Source organism: Leuciscus leuciscus (assembly GCF_965113295.1).
Source record: "Leuciscus leuciscus genome assembly, chromosome: 17".
Classification (NCBI taxonomy): Eukaryota; Metazoa; Chordata; class Actinopteri; order Cypriniformes; family Leuciscidae; genus Leuciscus; species Leuciscus leuciscus.
This window is the reverse complement of record NC_138741.1, coordinates 25,686,189-25,706,612: the sequence shown is the minus strand read 5'-3', so window position 1 is coordinate 25,706,612 and position 20,424 is coordinate 25,686,189. Positions and strand designations below refer to the sequence as shown.

Below are 20,424 nucleotides of genomic sequence, written 5' to 3'. Positions count from 1 at the left end.
CAGTGTACAAAAGAATAGTCACAAAATGGCAGCAGCCGCGTTTGTATGAAATGAGAGAGTGAGTCCACAATACTGGATGGCATAATTAAGTTTTAATATTTTATTAGCTCACCAAATGCAAAACTTCCACAAAGAAAAAACGTTCCTAGCAAGCGTATAGCGCTGTTGACTTCAGTAACTCGGATGAGCCTGTGTTATCAGGTTTTCAGCGGTTGTTATCTGGGAATAACATACCGCTGGATGGCGCGATTGACCAATCAGAATCAAGTATTTCATCTTGACAGCATAATGTACTAGGTGACTTATCAAAAGTACTCACCATTTCTGGCTGAGTTGAGTTGCTCTCTCAGACAGCCGTTTTCTTTCCTCAGTGCTGCATTGACATTTCTCAGCTGTTCCATGTCTTGATGAAGGGCTCGGAGAGATGAGCTGAGGTCAGAGCCTCTGGTTTCTGCAGTCTAAACAAACATAAATACACATCCATAAAATAATTCAGTTTCAGAGAATCCCAGCATAACCCTGGCCTGGCTCATGCAAAACATTTAAACAATACACATTTATTTGAAACATACACATGGTCTGTTTATTTAAGGAATATACCGAGTGTTCTGATGCACTGATCTTGTCAATAATGATGTTGTCCTCTTGAGTCATCTTCACCCCATCCATACAGGAGACTAACTCAGAACATCCTTCTACAAACAGAAACATGTTTATTGGAGAAGTTCAAGAATGCCTCAAAGGCAAATGGTTTGGTTTGATTCTTGTTCCAGTTTCTACAGCTTCTTTGTATTTTCCCTGTATCAAATGACTTTATTGTCAATCTTAACTCTTTTAAAAAATGTTGCCAGCCAACACAAGCGTTTTTGATAATTTTCACTTTATATATATATATATATATACATATATATTGTAGCTTCATGCAATCTTTTTTAAATTTTTTTTATCAACACTTGAATGTGGGTGTTTAATTAAAAAACAGCAACATTTTGAGCAAAAAGATGAGACTTTTTTTTTTGTCAAAGACTACATCCAGATTGGATTCAGAACGATGATGAAAACATATATGGAGTAGATCAAGTCCATCAACACCCCTAATGCTTGCACATTTCCATAGCTGGGTCAACATTTCATTCAGTAATATTAGGCAGTTTTGATTATTTTATTTAATCTTGATGATCGCGTTATTTGACATATGCATATGATTACAGATATGATATTGCTTGTTTCTGCATCTTCCTCGCACGTGTTTTGATCAAGAGATTGTCTTTCAGAAGATGAGTAATAGTGCCTCCTATCTTATAACAGTGAAAACATGGAAAGCCGGAAAAATCCGTCAATGGCGGGAAAAGTTTGGGGTCAGTAAGATTTTGCTTTAAAAGAAACGATAACTCATATTAAGCAATGACCCATAAAATTTATAAGAAAATACATTTGTATAATGTTAAAAAAGGTTTCCATTTCAAATAAATGCTGTTCTTTTGAACTCCCATCAAAGACTCCAGAAGTTTTTCAGTTTTCACAAAAATATTAAGCAGCACAAATAAGAAACTTTTTTTTTTGTTGCACCAAACCAACATATTAGAATGATTTCTAAGGTATCATGTGACACTGAAGACTGGAGTAATGATGGTGAATATTCAGCTTTGCCATCACAAGAATAAATTATATTTTAAAATATATGAAAATTAAAAAAAGTGATTTAAAACTGTAATAATATTTCACTAAATTACTGTTTTATTGTATTTTCTTTAATCAAATAAATGTAGCTTTGGAGAGAATAAGAGACTTATTTCAAAAACATTAAATAAACCTCACCAACCCCAAACTCTTGAATGTTTGAGTGTAAAGGTCCTTGCACACTGAATCCGAAATTTTCGCATGCGTTTTTTCGTATCCGTCATTCTGTGGCTCTAAACTGTCAAAACACCATTGAAACGCTTGCTACGGATGTGAAAAACGCACAAAATCGAACCCGATTCGAATGTTTTTTTGACGGACGAAAGTTTCGGAGGCAGTGTGCAAGTGTGATTGACATAACGTGAGGTCGTATTTATTTTTTAACGTGCAAAAATTTCGGACGCGAATTTCGGACTCAGTGTGCAAGGGCCTTATAGAGGCTTTTACCCTGCAGACCCCACAGCTCCAGCACCAGGGCATTGCTCTGCAGGTAGTTCAGCAGTTCCTGAGAGGTTCTCAAAGCAGTGAACTGGACTCTGTGGTCCATCAGCGGGTTCACATTGTGCCATATCGCTGGAGTGTAGAGGGGCTGCGGGCAGTCAAACACCCGAAACCTGTCAAGCAGAGTTCAAAAGTTCTTTCTTTAGCTCAAATCAAATTTCATTTCAAATCTCAACAGGAATGCAAATCATCAGATATGGCATTATTATTAACCAAAACTAAAATAAAGCTCAAATCAAATATAAATGTTAGATGGAAAAACAAACTAAATATATATATATATAATTTTTATTTTTTTTAATAAGCTTAAATTACTAACTGAAATAATAATAAAGATATTTAGAAAACAACAACAACAAAAAACGAATAAAAATTAGACAATCTGATAACAAAATTACTAAAATTAAAAAAAAATAATAATAAAAACTTTAATGTATACAACACCTTACGAGAATTATGGAACTTTTGATATGAACAAGTATTATTACTAATATTAAACAAAAAATAAGCTTTCATAAAATTCATACTAAGCATTCTCACACAGATACTTCATGAAGAGTTCCGTCACTTAATATTCAGCAATATTATTGACCTGACTGCACTGACACTATTGGATGAGAACTCAACTTAGCTGTATGATGACATCACTGCTTTTAGCTGAATTGAACTCATTTCCTAACTGATGTACTTTACACAGTTATTGAACCGAAATGAATCAACACTGAACTGATTTCAACTGTATAATGACTGTTTACTATTGTCCTTTTAAAGCTGCTTTACGGCAGAATTGAATTCCATTTGCATCACTGAATCGTTATTTCCCTGTAATCACTGTAAAGCTGCTTTGAAACGACCTGTATTGTATGAAGCGCTATATAAATAACTTACCCAATTTGCACGCCTCTGTTGCGAGCCTCTTTAACCCAGCGTAGGCCACAGCACTGATCCAAAACCAGCTGGAAGTCCAGCCGCTTCCCAAGCAGCTCTGACGGGTCAATAAGGATGTCATCTTCACCCAGGGGCCTGCAAATGATAAATATCATAGCACTACCAATATTTCACTCATGCAATCGACATTCTCGTTTACATGTAGAAATGTTACCCACAATCCCATGGGGCTGCAGGGCACAAGCTGTGTCTGCAGTATGGCCTCCTCCGTTCCTTCGGGACCCACCACTTCCACCTGCTCCTCCAGAGGGATGCGGAATGCCAGGGACTGCAGCCACAGGTGAGCACTGCCCAGGTGCAGGGGCTCCAGAGGATCCCAGAACGGATCTCTTTCCCTGGGAAGAGGAGCTCGGTCTGCCCCCTCTCCTCCTCCCACCTGCTGCTGGTACGCCTCTTCCATCAGAAACTTACGGTTGACAAATTTGGCCTTGGACCACATCCACACCTGAGAAGACATTGATTTCCAGGGGATTTTTTTACTTTTATAAGGGCAGCTTTTCTAACCTTTTTGAATGCATCCTTTTCATCTTAAATGTATTAAATAAATGCAATTAGAATAACAAGACACTTTGAGGCTGTCACCAATTGAAATCAGTATCAACAAAATCCAGATGTGGAACAGATGCTTCATCCATTTACACCGCCTGTTTAAAGGCACACTATGTAAATTTTCGCCACTAGAGGTCGCTTATTCAAAACTAAGACGTAGCTTGATGACGCCGTGATTTCGGCTCGAGAGCAGTGGAGCTTTTATTATTCCGCAGACGACCTCTTACGGTCATATATGTGGGGTAACAGTTTAGATACATTTGAGTGTGTGTTGAAAGTTATGTTAATGCTACTCTGTGCGTTCGCTACTATGCGGTTACTATGAGCAGAGATGGGGGACTCGAGTCACATGACTTGACTCGAGTCAGACTCGAGTCGCAAATTTAAGCACTTGAGACTTGCTTGACTAAATTAAGAAAATGACTCGACTTGACTTTGACTTGAGATCCAATGACTCGCGACTTGACTTGACTTGAACTGTATGACTCGAGAATGACTTGATATACATTTTTATATAAATCATCGCAACATCAATTGATGAACAAAATGAAAGCAACGGAACCATTGACGCCAGTCATCAGATTCTGCGCGATTGCGTGACGCTGCACAGCCCAGAAAAAACATACATCGCGGTGAGCGCGCGCTAAATACAATAACATCTCCCAGCATCGTTTCTTTTTGGATATAAACACAAAAATGTACCATATTCATACAAGATGATTTGCTGTACGCATAATAACTGGCAAGGGATATCGGACGACGGCCATCACAACCTCGAACAGTCGAACTTCATTCACCACGTCTAAAAGTAAGCTATGGCTTGTTTAACCTGTTTGTTATAGTTAATTTGACCATCGTTAAAGAGAGGTTAAAGAGAGAGAATATTGGTCAAAACAGCATCTCTTTATACACAATTATGTTTTCAAATGTAGCTTAATGTGTTGTCAATATTCAAATGATAATGGCATATGTTTTGTATAACATTTGCCACATTTCTTTCAAATCATGCTTTAAAGCCAAATATGTCGTTCTTTCCAATGACGAAAAACAACATAGAAAACTGTTAATGTTTTGTGTGTTTTATGTTTCTCTTAAAGCAGGGTTAGATGTTATCAGATGTTATCAGGGGGTTGGGGGCAAAGTGCCAGCAAAATTAATATGCACCCAAAATTCAAACCACTCAGCTGTATGTGGTAATGCATATTTAAAAAAAAAATTGCAAATAAAACCATAGTCCACAACTTCTGTAGTTTTAACTTATTTTAATATATAAATTAAGTGAAATCATCAAACGTTTGTATGACTTGCCAGTGACTTGAGACCCAAGCTACGACTTGACTTGCTTGACATAAAGCAGTGACTTGACTTGACTTGCTTTTCGCAAAATTGACTTGGACTTGCTTGAGACTTGAAGGTTAAGACTTGAGAGACTTGCTTGTGACTTGCAAATGTGTGACTTACTCCCACCTCTGACTATGAGACACTTGTTACACACTGCAGTAAGCTGGATCGATATAAGGTATAGCAAAACATCACAGTAAATCAAGAACTTGAGATTTAAACGTCTAATAAGACATAATATATTAAAGCGTCTTTTGTGTTTCCATGGTTTCTACAGAATAAAACCAGAAAACGAGGGTAACGCGGGTATGATGTCATTGATAGGCAACGTTAAAACTGCTTATTTCTCTGGATTTGAACATTCTTAGAAACATTTGGGATAATGTAGGTGCACAACTCAACAAAATATATAACATTGTCTAGTGGTTTTTGGATATTTTAATCAAAAAATCTTACATATAGTGCCTTTAATGCAGCTTAGAGATGCCATAAATGCATTTACACTGCAGTAACAATTTCATAAATAACATTATGAGATTAATGTTTTAAATATGGGGGTGGTGGTAGCGCAGTGGATAAGACACATGCCGTACAGTAGTATTATAAGTGAACTTAAGGGCAATAAATAAAAGTTTAATAAAAAAAGAAAAGTTTAAGTGCAAAATTGATATCGGGTGAGACATGGAAAGTTTTTGTTCATGTTGTGAGACAATATAACATCAATGCCCTTGTGATTCTGCTCTTCATCTGATTCTGTAATCGCATTAGTCTCTTATTCAATTACACCAGTCCATGTTTTCAAAAACATCTAATTCCATCTAGGAAAATCACATCACCTGACATCTGCGTCAAACACTTGTTGGCAGTAAGATAGTTCTGTAAACTGAGAAAGAGACACTATTTCCAGCTATTTTGATGCCCACTACTTTTAAGTGTTGTGCATTTCCAAAAATCAAAGGAGCTTCTTATCCGTAATTGATTTAAATTCCCACAGAATCATAATTCTCACCTGTTTGCTCTCTACAGATGTCACTCGCACCGCAATGTCCTTCTCCAGGTCATGACCCTTAGAGTCTGTCATTGCCAGATTCTTGATTTCCAATTTGAATTCAACTCCCTGAAAAGATCAAGATTTAAAGGTGCACTGCATTATTTTTACCTTTGGCTACAGTGTGACAGCCTTATAGAGGCTTGTACATATACTGTGGATACAACATCACAAAAATGTTTTCAGTTCACTCCACCATTGTAAAAAATAACCAAGTTAGGTATCAGGAACCAGAATGATAAAGTAAGTAGCATTTGACTGGCACAAATCGATTTTTCAAAAGGACTTGTTTTTTTGTTATGGTTTAAACTTCACTGTAGTGAATCTTTGAACTCCATTTCATACTAAGAGGCATTTTCCAGCTACTATTTGTCAAAAATGAATGGATATACTTGATTGCAAGTTCAGTAACTGTACTCACCTTCTTTAACTCTTTACTCATTTGATTAGCTTCTGTCACCATGGGCATCAGCTTTATATAGTCATAGAACACAGGCAGTAGACTGGGGTCAGGCTGGTGTGGCCCTGCAAGTGATGTTATTGTTAACTAAAACTAAAACTATTAAAATCATTTTCCTTCATAAAAGAAAAATACAATAATGTTGCCTTGGCATTTAACTGAAATAAGTTGAAGTTTCTAAAATTACTAAAACCAAAATAAAAATAAAAATGATTTATATTTTTTTAAAGCACACAGAATGGCTAAAACATTAATATGAAAATATAAAAACAAAAGCTAATTATTAATTAAGTAAAAAATATATGATGGCAGGCCGTTGAATTTTTAGTAATGCGGCCACGATGAGAAGTGGAGTCTTTCTTACGCATCTCATCCCACGCCTCCATTGCTAATGGCAAATTCCAATGTCATTTTAGAACAATTAATGGGGGCTTGAGCCACTGATAGCGCACTAATGTAGTTATTAATGAGAGAGAGAGAGAGAGAGAGAGAGAGAGAGAGAGAGAGAGAGAGAGTCTGTGAGTCTCTCAACAGTGTTCGGCACCAGCGTCTACTGATAGCGAAAATGTAAGTTTATCTGCTTCAAAAACAGCGCTGTTATTACCTCGATAGTGAGAAATGCCATGTAGCTTTTAAGTTGCTAAACTATTTTACTGATAAATTCATCAAGGCAACGCTGACATTGCGTGGGGAGAGAGAGAGCGGGAGAAAGAGGGTATGTGCTTACAGTACCAAATAAAACTTAATTTTATGGCAAAAAATATGGAAATAATTTGTTGTTTCTATCCTATTGTTTACTATATTTATTTGCTTGTTCGGGATCGTTGTGGGTTTTGGTTCTTTTTCTGTTTTAGTCTGTAAGGACTTTCGAAATAACTGAAATGAAATAACCGTAAAAAATAAATAAGTGATATGGAACTGTAATGCGGTCAAGACCTGCCTGAACTCCTTTAGCCGTGTGTTTCCCTGAAAATACTTAGGACGTTTGTCAACTAATCAGATTCACATCTCGACAGCCCCATAGTATAGTATATAAATAATACTACAATAACACTGGTTGCATCTAAATTAAACCAATCCTAAAGATATCTAATATTAAAAAAAAGACATTTCAGTCGATTTAAATCCAAACCCCACACATACGTTGGCCCTGATCTTCACACAGAGACTGAATGTGGAAGCCCTCGGCCTCTGCCAGCTCCGACTGGAAGTAATCATAGTCATAGCGACTCCAGTCCTCTCCTGAACGCTCCGTTGGGAAGCCAATGAACAGGTAAGTGCTGTTCGAACCCAGGACAAGTCGATCCTTCATCAGTACAGAACAAAGGTAGGTTAACGATAAGCCAAAACTCAACTTGGTAATTCACACAGATCACCATTCCGATTCATATTTGAAAAAATTTCTTTACGATTAAAGTACATATAGAAAATAATACAGATACAGATTATTAAACACACCAAATGCTGCAGCTCTATCCTTTTAGATACCGGCACTCCATTCACAATGACCTTTGACCCGGACACAGGAGTAATTGAAACTCTCCTTTGCTGGTTTGAGAACACAGCATGTTTCTCCTGAATGCTGAAATCAGGAAATCCAAAAAAATAAATAAATGTTTCATATACATCGTTAATGTTTATTATGGGGTGCATTTCATATTGGGACGCAATCTATTCATCTTTTCCATGCTTGACTTACCCTAGACCCCTAATAGAGATCACTCTGGGCGAGTTGTCTGCCAGACCAATATCCCATTCACCTTCTCATAGAAAGATATAAATTACATATTGCATTTAGTTAATATATGGATATGATATAACTGGTCTGAGGTCACTTTTGTAAGACAAACTCACCTTCCTGTATGAATAGCTTCACCACACCAGAAAGCTGGGCATCCTCATTGATGTTCATTATGTACGGATGCATCTGCATCATCCTTCGTTCCTAAAACGGAAAGAGATTTTTGAGAGATTGGCGTTTAAATGAGGGAAAGGATTTGTGATTGCTAGGGGAGAATTGTCCATAACGGTGTTGTTATTTCTAACTAAAACTATTCAAATTTGTTGTTATAAGTTAAAATAAAATATAGATATTAGTTCCTTAATGATTAAGCATTTTCGAATGAATTGGGTGAGTCAATAATTCAATGACCCAATCATAAAGACAGTCACTTGCTTCGTTCCTAAATTAATTTAGAAAATGAATGGGAAAAAATGCCGTTTTGAATGAATCAGTTTAATGAAGGAATCAATGATGCACTTGTTAAGACAGTGACTTGCCGCCACCAAAGGCTGGTTTTAGTTTCTAGTTTTTATTTCAAGTATAATTAATTTTTCTCCACTATTTCATGTTTCTATAGTCAGTATATTTTATATTTAAAACATTAATATTATAACGTTATATATTAAATTGCAGTGTAAATGCATTCATGGCATCTCTGAGCTGCTTTAAACAGTCTGTGTAAATACATCTAAATGCCACTTCTGAATATAAGAATATAAAATGTCAAAAACGTATACGAAAATTAGAAATTTCTAAACCTGAAATAAATGTAAATGAAAGTGAAATAGAAACTAAATAGAAATAGAAAAATTACAAAAGCACATAACAAAATAACTACAACTTGAACTAAAATTAAAATACAAGCCATTTCAAACTAATAAATTCAAAAATTCTGTAAATAATACAAAAAATAAGTCACTTTGGATAAAAGAATCTAATGGCTCATTATTTACTCATTCCAGTAGGCTCACTACTGCATATCTGTCAGGAATCGTGTCTTGTGTTCCCCTTGTCTTGTGTGGACTTTTATGTTATTTCCTGTTTTGCGCCATGTTTGTAGTCCTTTGTAGTTTTTCATGTTGATTAGTCTCCCCAGGTGTATCTTGTTTTCTCATTACCTTGTTAAGCTTGTTTGCCCCTGTGTGTATTTATACTGCTTGTGTTTCACTTGTTACTTTGTCAGTTGTTGTACATGTAATGGTTGCTTCTGGTTCTGTTATCCTCGTGGTTCTGTTCCTTTCTTCCTTGAGTTCTTTATCTGTTTAATGTGTTACTTTATTAAAAACCCTGCATTTAGATCCTCGCCTTCGCCTGGTTTCTCCGGCTCATTACAATATCAACTGATGTACTGCATTTAAGTGATGCTTATATTGTACCTAAAACATTTTTGGAGAGTATGAATGAAATACATATCTATAGGTCATACATACAAACATATCAACATCTCAGTGTTGAATTAATTAGCCCCTGACAAAAGAATATAAGTTTGTATAAATATTTAGTTTAAACTGAATTCTCTGAGATCATGTACCATTACTGGTTTAAGAGGCCAACTTTAGACATAAATTAATATTTATTGTGTATTTTCTATGGAGGAAGTGATTTTGGAGGACACTTACATTTATGAATGTTGCATAATGCATTCAAAGTGATAGTGAACTCAGTATATATGTTCCCAGGCATTTCTGTGAGAAACTCGTAAGTGTTTTAAATCCTAAGTCACACCATGTAAAAGAGCATCTTTGTGTACCTGTGTTATAGTTGCATACTGAGTCTCCCAGTCTTTTAAGGCCTCTTGAAGATGCTGTTCCCACAATGTCTGAATGGCTCGAATCTGCAGTTCATTATGAGTCAACAATCGCCGCAGCTCCTCTACAACAGACAACACTTTTAATTAGATGTAATGTACTCGCATTTAAAATGTCCCTTGTATTTCTACCACCTTACATACTCGTCTCATCATCAGCTTTACGGCCCTCTTGGCCCAGTCGGCTTAGTCTCATAAGTAGTTTTGCATTTTCTGCCTTGAGTTCCTTCACTAGTCGTTCTGTGGGACTCTCATTCACCACGGCTTTATTCTGGATCCGCTTGGCCCTGAAAAGAAGGACATTCGATAATGTGTATGTTGGAATATATTACGTATATTAGGCTGACGCAAAACTAAATACAGTAATGACTAAATGTATGTAACTTTTTATTCAAGAACCCACCTCTCTGCATATCGAAGAGTAGAAAGAGACTCTTCATAGCAAATATCTGCAGGACTTAAGGTTGCAATCTGTGAATGAGGATCAATGCAAATACTTTAATTCTAAAACATCACAACGACATTGTTCTAGTTAAGTTTGCCTCAGCCATTAAATTGAGAAAACTATGGGCAAAGTTACTTACCATGACGGTTCGACTGTTACCACCAAGAGCAGACTGCAGTAATTTGGTGAGGACAGAGTCTCTATAAGGAATGTGAACTACTTTCTTCCCAAGAGCCGTGTCTGCTAGAGCACTTTATAGACAGATAAATGCAGTTAACTTTAACAATTAACACAAATCAAACGACAGTGGCCCCAAAATGTATTTGGACACAGGCCACACTTAAAAGTTATTAGCAAAATTAACCCCGACCCCACTTATTATACGGCTAATCACTAAATAAATAAATAAATAAATATGTGGGCATGATATATTGACTTAAATTTTTATTATTTTATAGTCTTACAGTATATAATTAGCTTCAGCTAAGTAAAATATAGTCCATTATAATGTATAAAACAAATGACCTAGCAACAAGATGAACACTGCAACAATATTACAGTAATATTAGTAATAAAGTCCTAATGGTCATTTTCACCACAATCGATATCAGAGATATAAGAATGCATACAGTCAAACCAGAATTTATTCAGACACCTTCAACATTTCTCACATTATCACAGTTTATTCGCTATAGTTTAGAAAATGGTAATAAAACATGACAATAACTGTTAGACTGTCTCACAAATTAATTAGGTTGAATATCTGTCAGCTGTTAAATTTAAGTACACAATTAGATAATAGCAATTTAGGTCAACCAATAACCAAGCAATGCTTAATTTTGTTCAGTCTTTGTTGTAAAAAGGTTGCATTAGCAATTAAAGAAGAAAACACTTAAGCAAAACATGGTCAGTTCAAAGTGTCTGAATAAATTTTGGTCCCAAATTTTTATACATTTTACTGGTAGTCCACTATATGAAGACTTTTTTTGGGTATAATATGTCACAGTTTACTTTATTTTGCTATCCTCACTTAAATTAACTATATGTCCTGCACACACTAGTAAAAAAAAATAAAAAAATAAAATAAATCTGGTCTCTGAATAATTTTTGGTTTAACTGTATATACGCTCATCGCCCACTTTATTAGGTACACCTTGCTAGTACCGGGTAGGATCCCCTTTTACCTTCAGAACTGCCTTAATTCGTCATGGCATAGATTCTGGAAACATTTCTCAGAGATTTTGGTCCATATTGAAATGATAGCATCCGTGATGTGAATCTCCCTTTCCACCACATCCCAAAGGAGCTCTATTGGATTGAGATCTGGGGCCTCATGTATCAATCTTGCGTACGCACAAAAACTTTGCGTACGCCAGCTTTCACGCTCACGGTCGTATGTACTAACAGTGAAATTAACGCGAAAATGTGCGTTCCTCCACGCCAATTTCATGTCTGGCGTACGTACATTTCTCATTGTTTTTGTCCGTTGGCGACTCTTACAGGCTATGAAGTGAAGTTGCAAACATTACACAACGAATTGTTCTACAAGTCTATCGCACCACCACCTGTGGGAAGCATTGCTATTCATTTGCAGTTTATAAAAATAATTGACATATATTGTCACACGAGCATTATGGGAATATTCTATCAATTATGCAATTAAGTAAGAACATATAAAAGCATATGCAAACTGATACAACCCTTAGTCTATGGCAATGACAGCTTTGGTTTAATGTCCACCTTTATCAGACCATTTCTTTTTAAGGTCATTTAGGGTAGACGGTGTACAGTTGAGACATGTGTACAGTTGAGACACCTTAAATAACTTGCGTTCGCAGCAAGCACAAGTTGTGATTTTTGCTGTGCGTGCGTATTAGTGTCCTCTTTGATCGTGGGAAATTTGAACAACGGACGCATCTCCGATCCGAAGATATCGGGGAAAGTTTTTTTTTTCTAAGATATGACGTTCACTTCACCATGCACTCTCCACAATGAATAGCTTAATATCCCTATATGACTGTTAAACATAACTGGTATCACCACAAACGTTATTCTGTGCCCTAAAAACTGACATATTTCATGGTACTGTGTCATGCAAGGTAATTGCAAAATCTAGAGAAATGTGCGAGGTTGCCAGCGGGGGATAGTTGAGACACATATCTACTGTACCCCCGATAGAGTTATATTAGGAAACACACTGTTTAGTTGTTCAGTGTTATGATAACAGGTTAAACGTCGTAATTAGCCAGCATAGGACGCAAATGAAAATAAAATTAGATATTTGTGATATTTAAACTGTGTATTATTAATAAATATTGTTAAATATCTTGTTCCTGCTTTACACATTTTAACCAGTGCTAATTTAAATAAAATGAATGAATATAAATAAACAAAAATGTTGCCCAATTGTTATTTTCTTTATTTGTCTTTATTTTTTATATTTACAATGAATGGTTAGTTACCTTTACATCATTAAAAATGGGTGTCTCAACTGTACCATGCACTGTCTCAACTGTACCACATATTGGTACAGTTGAGACAAAGTTGAGACAAAAAGCACCTTATTTTTATGATCTAATTGTGGAAAATATAAACTACTTGTGGGTATTATTGATTGATAATATCTTAGTCTACAAGCTAATGAAATGTCATGTGGAAATTCACTTCTTTTCAGTGTCTATTTTTGTGTGGAAAATCAAAACGCAAAAAGTGTCTCAACTGTACTCAGTCTACTCTACAGTGCGACTTTCAGATCCCACCGGCATCAGCCAAACTCTCCCACTCATATTTTTTCCTTTTGTTATTAATTCCGGAGGACAAAGTTCCAAATAAAAAAAACATTTTTTTTTCGTTTCTACCTCCGATAGTAGCACCTCCAATTCACTTTCTGTAAAGTTTCGTTTCTTGCCGCCATTTTCTTACTGTTTTCTTTTGCCAAAGTGGACTCATTACCATATTTAAATTAATTTAATAAGGGAGGAGACTGGGTGGGGCGTTGTGCTCGTGCATGTGCGCTCAATTTTACATTAACTAGGATGTACAAAGAGAATATGCGTGGGATCCTTCGTACGCAGAGATTCATACATCTGTTTTTTTTTGTGCGTACGCACATTTACAGCTTTGTCCGTACGCAATGTTTTAGTATGAATTTAACGCAAGTCTTTGTACATGAGGCCCCTGGTGACTGTTGAGGCCATTTGAGTTTAGTGAACTCATTGTCATGTTCAAGAAACCAGTTTGAGATGATTTGAGCTTTGTGACCTGTTGCGTTATCCTGCTTTAAGTAGCCATTAAAAAAGATGGGTACACTGTGGTCATAAAGGGATGGACATGGTCAGCAACAGTACTCAGGTAGGCTGTGGCATTTAAACAATGCTCATTTGGGACTAAGGGGCCCAAAGTGTGCCAAGAAAACTTCCCTGACACCATAACACCACCATCAGCAGCCTGTGAATCGTTGATACAAGTTAAGATGGATCCAAGCTTTCATGTTGTTTACACCAAATTCGGACCCTACCATCTGAATGATGCAGCAGAAATAGAGACTCATCAGACCAGGCAACGTTTTCCCAATCTTCTATTGTTTAATTTTGGTGAGCCCGTACAGTTGTAGCCTCAGTTTCCTGATCTTAGCTGACAGGAGTGGCACCGGTGTGATCTTCTGCTGCTGTAGCTCGTCTGCTTCAAGGTTGGACGTGTTGTGTGTTCAGAGATTCTCTTCTGCAGACCTCGGTTATTTGAGTTACTGTTGCCTTTCTATCAGCTCGAACCAGTCTGGCCATTCTCCTCTGACATCTGTCATCAACAAGGCATTTTCACCCACAGAACTGCTGCTCAATGGTTATTTCCTCTTTTTCAGGCCATTCTCTGTAAACCCTAGAGATGGTTGCGCATGAAAGTCCCAGTATATCAGCAGTTTCTGAAATACTCAGACCAAGCCCATCTGGCACCAACAACCATGCCACATTCAAAGTCACTTAAATCACCTTCCTTCCCCATTCGGATGCTCAGTTTGAACGTCAGCAGATTGCCTTGACGGTGGGTGCTTCTCAATACTCAAAATGATGCTTCCTCATGATGCTCCTACGTCCTCCAGCCCGTGACCCGCAAACTGATTGTACTCAGCCATTTTGAAGGACATCTCAATTTTCTAGTTGCACCGAGAGGATGCAAGGAACAAGGAGTGAGTAAGGAAACCAGGATGCACAAATAAGAAATGAGAAGCACCTTGTGTCTACTTGCCTAATGGTATTGAGTTGCTGTCATGTGATTGGTTGATTCGATATTTGCGCTAACGAGCAGTTCAAAAGGTGTACCTAACAAAGTGGCCAGTGAGTGTATACACACACTTTAAGTTCTATAGTATGTATCTGCTGACCTGATGACATTTCCAAGTGTAGTTAAACTGAGATTGATCGCAGTGCCCTCTTTAAGCCTGTCGGCCTCTGACCCTGATGACCTTTGTCTCTCACTACCAGCCAAGTCCACTAGGTAAATGTTGGACTGTTTGGTGATGCACTCCTTTGAGAAGATCTACAAGCACAGTGAGCATACAAGTAAAGAATCTGTGAGAAAAAAAAACACTGCAGATCATCTAGAATATGAGGCCCCGTTTTACACTCATTAAAACGCAGCCTATATATGAATTTTGTCCACAAATGCATTGAAAAGACAGATCGGATCTCTGCCCCATGATTGCAGAAGGTTTTCTGAAAGAAACCCTAGCATTTCACTTATAATCAATTAATTAATTTTAGTTCAGCAGGAGCTCACATACTGAGCAGTGTTGTTTTAGTATCTTTGAGATACTATTATAGTTTTTTTTTTATATATATATATATTGAATTCGTTTTTAGTTTTGTATTTTCCATTTTATTTTTTTATATTTTTTTTAAAAGTAATTTTGATAGGTGTTTTGTCATTTTTATTAGTTACTATTTTTTGTAAATGTCTATATGGTTTTTATTAATTATTATTTCAGTTTTAGTTATTTAAGTACATAAAGTCAAACTAAATGAAAATTTTTGCTTTGGCAACTAGATTTGATCTAGATTCTATTTGATTTTAGTTCACTTTTAATTCAAGTAAAAACATTTTTTAATGGTTTTAGATAACCAATAGCCTATACCTTTGCAACCTATACCTAAATAAACAGTTGAGTAATCGACACTTCACGGTTAGTTAATTGCAGTTATATTTTACTTAATCATTTAACAACATTTTAAATAATTTGCGGGGAAAACAGATCCGATCTGTTACATGGATACAGAAGCTACTTAACATAGACGAATGTAAACATGCTATGTTCTGATTGGGTGAACGCATGTTAATGCCAAGTGTAAACAATGCTAGTCAGTGTGCAGAACGGACACCTGTTTGAGCTGGACGATGATGAGCATGTGCGAGCGACTGCTGTTGGCGTTCATGTGTGTGGCTGCAGTGGTGCGCGTGCGTGTTCCCTGCTCCATCAGCTGCTCCACCTGTACTGCACTGTCGCAGGGCACCCGCTTTAGCCCCTCCACGTAGAAACCCCTCTGTTGGTCCTCTCTCACCCGCAGACCACCCGCAGATCGGCTGATCTTCGATAGCAGGTCTACAACCTGAGCAAAGTGTGAAGTGCCACTCAAGTCATGTAAAACATCACTTTAAACATCAGCAAGTCATCATTTAGCAGACGGTTTCATCAAACATACACTTACTACAAATAAATTGGGGACTGGACCACAGTTAGAACTGTTAAACATGAATTAATGTTTCAGATAAGGGTGAATTCTTACCTGTTCATTGTAGATTTCCAACATGCTGAAAAATACCTGTAGTTGATAAAAAAATGAAATATTTTTAAGGTAAAAAGTAATGGTATTTTTGTATGTATTACATTTTTTAGGGGGATCTATTGTAATTGTTAGTGTTCTTCTTCTGCTGAAGTCTATGGCAGCCCATAGAACCATATGGTAAACATTTGTCACACAGATAGAGGACAATCTGAACATTAACATAGCAATTTTGGAGTCTCTAACTCAATCTCTCCAGCACCGCCAACTGTCCAAATTTGCACTAACATTTATGCCCTATGATGTCACCCTATGATGTAATTTTCTGCCACAAAAAAAACTTTCCGCCATTTTGAATATTTCTGAAAAAACTACTTTTCCTAACTTATCCTAGACGGTTTATCCGACTTTCATGAAAATCAAACCAGATCATCTTCAGAACATGCCGACAAAAAACATGGAATTCAAGTTGATTAGTCAAACTGTTCTAAAATAACTTGCGAACAAAATTCTACAAAAAGCATGCCAAAGTGAAGAGGCTATTTCTCCGAAACGCTTAACAGTACTCAGACCAAACTTTGCTTGTGTTATGACAACCATGACCTGAGAGTACCTGCACAGTTTTGGTACAGTGCCACCTAGTGGTAAGGAGATAAAAAAAAATGGCTGATATTTGCTTATTACTTCTGAACAGTTTGGCCAAGATTCGGTGCAGCATACAGTCGAACAATACCCAGTTTTCCCATGTCAGCCATTTTGATTTTTTTCCTAAAAAGCTACACTATATTGCCAAAAGTATTGGGACACCCCTCCAAATCATTGAATTCAGGTGTTCCACTGCTTCTACAAACATTTGTGAAAGCTCAGTGATTTCAAGCGTGGTACAGTGATAGGTTGCCACTTGTGCAATAAGTCCATTCGTGAAATTTCCTCACTACTAAATATTCCACGGTCAACTGTTAGTGGTATTATAACAAAGTGAAAGCAATTGGGCACAATTACAACTCAGCCACGAAGTGATAGGCCACGTAAAATCACAGAGCGGGGTCAGCGCATGAGATGTGATGTCATTAAGAATGAGATGTCATAAGAATGAGATGTCATTAAAGGTTATGTGCATGTTGTAAGAATTGATAAATTAGGAAATGCCGGACAGTCTGTTTGGGGGTGACCAGACCCTGAGAGGACAAAAGGACCTTTCTGGAGATTACCATTTGAACTGGCTCTCGTGCACCATCGAGACGAAGGTCTCACCTCCGAATCATCTTCATCTACATCTCTTTCCCTCTCCCCTCACCCCCTCTCTCTCATGCTCAGATGATCACCTGAATTCACCCAAGAAAATGTATAGTTTAATGTGAATGATTATCACGGAGTATTTTTCATGTTTGGTATCATTTAAAATGTCACAGTGCGACTGGTACAAATATCTCATTTTCAATAAGTAAAACAAAAGGTAATAAGGTTTTTAAGAGTTTAAAGATTACTGACATACAAGGAAGGTGGTCTCTCAAGACAAATGGTCACACACTCCCAAAAGGTGCGACCTCTGAATGCAAATATCTTTTGTTAGTACATGTTTCCATGTGAAAGGTTTGTCTATATAATGAAATGCAGCAGGGAGTTCGACGCCTTTTCTGTACTTCAGATTGGTCTGTGAGGCTGAGAGAGAGATCTCTTAGCCTCACGTATTTCTTAATGTTGGGTTGCATCTCTTTTCTTTATTCCAGAGAATTTATGTTTTGTATCGATTATCTTTTAATTGATTATGAAATTGGCATGATGCATTTACCTGACATAATAAATTGTTACATTTGATTATTCTAATTGACTTTGACATTATTTTCATTGAAGAGTTAAACGGAATAGTCAAACATTCGCTCATAATTAATGATCCACAGATATCATTAAAACCTTTTCATTTACGGAGTCAGATGAAATAACGAGAGAATACATATTCAAATGTATTGCATTTAATCAAAAAATACTTTGCCTCGAGAAAAGGACAGTAACACGTTAAGACCTTCCGCGCTGGTCGGACGCCTGCTTTGGGCCGATCGAGCGCGAGCTTACAATGTAAAGGCAGATGTCCCAAAACTTTTGGCAATATAGTGCATATTTTATGAACGCATTGGCGTATTGTTACGAAATGTGTTATGTGTCTTCGGCACAATGCCCTGAATGTACTCAAAAAGTTTCGGGGCTGCACCACGTTGTGGTCAAAAATTATAATCAAATTTTTAAAAATGCTAAAAGATTTTCATTCATTTTAGCCTATTGTCATGAGTGTGATCTTGATATATCCATGGGATCATGCAGAGAATATCGATATCAATTATGTCATAAATGGCTGAACTTCCTGTCCGCCCTTTTGAATTTTTTTTTTTTAAATCCACCTTTTCAAACTACTCCAAGACCAACTTCCATTGAAGTTGAAACTTTGAATTCACCAAATTCGACTGGCAAAAAGTTATAGATTTCATGTCGATAGACAAACCGTTTTTTTTTTCCGTGTCAATGAATTTGATGGCATAATGCCAAACTGCATCTGAGGGTGCTTTCACATCTGTAGTTCAGTTCATTCGGTCCGGACCAAGGGCAAAACATTATACAGAGTAGCATTTTTCAGCCATTTTGGTTCCTTTACACACCACACTGATTGCTCTGGTCCGAATTAGTTGACGAGTTGGTGAAACAAACCAAAATGCAGTCAATTTATGTAATTTATCCTTCTAGTTACATTTGTCTTCATCATGTTTTTGAAATTAATTCTAAATTGCATCAAACCATATAGAAACTGAGACCAAACTTTTACAAAGCATTGCATTATTTAGCATGACTCAAAATGAATCACCTTGAATATGACTGACAAACCTGACACTGCCTGCTGTCTTGTGTGCTCCTGATAGACTGAAATAGTCTCTCGCAGAGGGTGGGTATGAGGCCTTTGTTAGAACCATAACCGACCATGGAGTAACTCTTCCCAGAGCCAGTCTGCCCATATGCCAGTAATGTGGCATTGTAGCCCTGAAGTGCATTATCCAGAATGCCTTGCCCCAAATCCAGAAACACACTTGTCTGTAAATGACCACAGGGGATTGAATCAAATAGAAACTTTGTTAGTTCAGCTGTTTCCAGTTAAGCACACATTTCATCATTGTAAACATTCCCAAAGATCCATCCTCTTTTGCAAGGTGAGATAACATCTATGAAAGCTGATGTTACCTGGTCTGCATAGCGCCCACCTGCCTCCTCAGGTACAAACAGACCATCTTTGTTTCTAATGAAGCCGCTATGGGACCAGTAAGTGTAGTCGAAAGTGAAGGTGCGGCTGTTCTGCGGGTTACGAGGGTCCTGAATACTGATGTTGTTCGAGGTCATTGAGATCACACAGCGACTGCCTGCATCCCGCTCTCTCTGTATAACCAAGAAAAAGCTTCAATTTTGAAAGGCTTCAGAGTCTCAAAGCTGTTCTTGCATGTCAATATCGTCAGCCTGTTAAATTGGACAACCAAATTAACCTTAAAATGCATTCATGCACACCTTACTATATACCTTTGCAGTATTTGAGATGAACTGGCTGTACTAACCTTATTGAAAGGCCTGACTCTGACTGCTACTTTCACACAGTCCTTGCTGGCCATTTCGGTTCCCCTCACCCTCATGCTCACGTGGATACTTCGGACACAGAAAACACAGAATGAGTGTCAGAGCAACAGGATGAAACCTGAGCACTTTGTTACGCTCACTTTCTACCAGGGCCCAGCGAGATGAATAATACAGTACCCTTAGTTTCTGTAAAGATCACTTCCACACAGTCTCCATGCTTTAAACATGGAAGTAAACCTTAGGATGAAGGGCTCTTTAGCCATGCCTCATTTAGGACACTCTAGCTACTTAGATGAACAGTTTCTTGGCCTTGTATTCAACAGCTGTTTGTATAATTGCTGGTTATAAGTGGTGATTGCTAACTATTTCTTGAATTACTTATACTTAGGGTTGACTTGGGCCAGGAAAGAGCAACCCAAAACACACTAAAATGACTTGTATAACCTCAGTAACCTCATTGCAATGCCCTGTCAACTACA

At 37.2% G+C, this 20,424-nt stretch overlaps 1 protein-coding gene across 1 annotated transcript in view; it reads right to left on the bottom strand.

The window, feature by feature from the left end:
* The window catches only part of kif28 (kinesin family member 28), a 23,024-nt gene extending 2,600 nt beyond the window's left edge, over window positions 1–20,424 (bottom strand). Inside the window, exons 1-21 of the mRNA XM_082142397.1 lie at window positions 19,927–20,424; window positions 19,562–19,753; window positions 19,211–19,414; window positions 16,340–16,375; window positions 15,935–16,162; window positions 14,941–15,095; window positions 10,702–10,813; window positions 10,521–10,588; window positions 10,262–10,404; window positions 10,061–10,182; window positions 8,382–8,472; window positions 8,227–8,287; window positions 7,986–8,109; window positions 7,671–7,833; window positions 6,489–6,592; window positions 6,029–6,136; window positions 3,288–3,574; window positions 3,070–3,204; window positions 2,128–2,294; window positions 601–695; window positions 320–458 (exon numbers count right to left, since the gene is read on the bottom strand). Coding sequence (XP_081998523.1) covers window positions 320–458; window positions 601–695; window positions 2,128–2,294; window positions 3,070–3,204; window positions 3,288–3,574; window positions 6,029–6,136; window positions 6,489–6,592; window positions 7,671–7,833; window positions 7,986–8,109; window positions 8,227–8,287; window positions 8,382–8,472; window positions 10,061–10,182; window positions 10,262–10,404; window positions 10,521–10,588; window positions 10,702–10,813; window positions 14,941–15,095; window positions 15,935–16,162; window positions 16,340–16,375; window positions 19,211–19,414; window positions 19,562–19,753; window positions 19,927–20,001 — 2,809 coding nt within the window. The 5' untranslated portion in view covers window positions 20,002–20,424. The remainder of the gene's footprint in view (window positions 1–319; window positions 459–600; window positions 696–2,127; window positions 2,295–3,069; window positions 3,205–3,287; window positions 3,575–6,028; window positions 6,137–6,488; window positions 6,593–7,670; window positions 7,834–7,985; window positions 8,110–8,226; window positions 8,288–8,381; window positions 8,473–10,060; window positions 10,183–10,261; window positions 10,405–10,520; window positions 10,589–10,701; window positions 10,814–14,940; window positions 15,096–15,934; window positions 16,163–16,339; window positions 16,376–19,210; window positions 19,415–19,561; window positions 19,754–19,926) is intronic.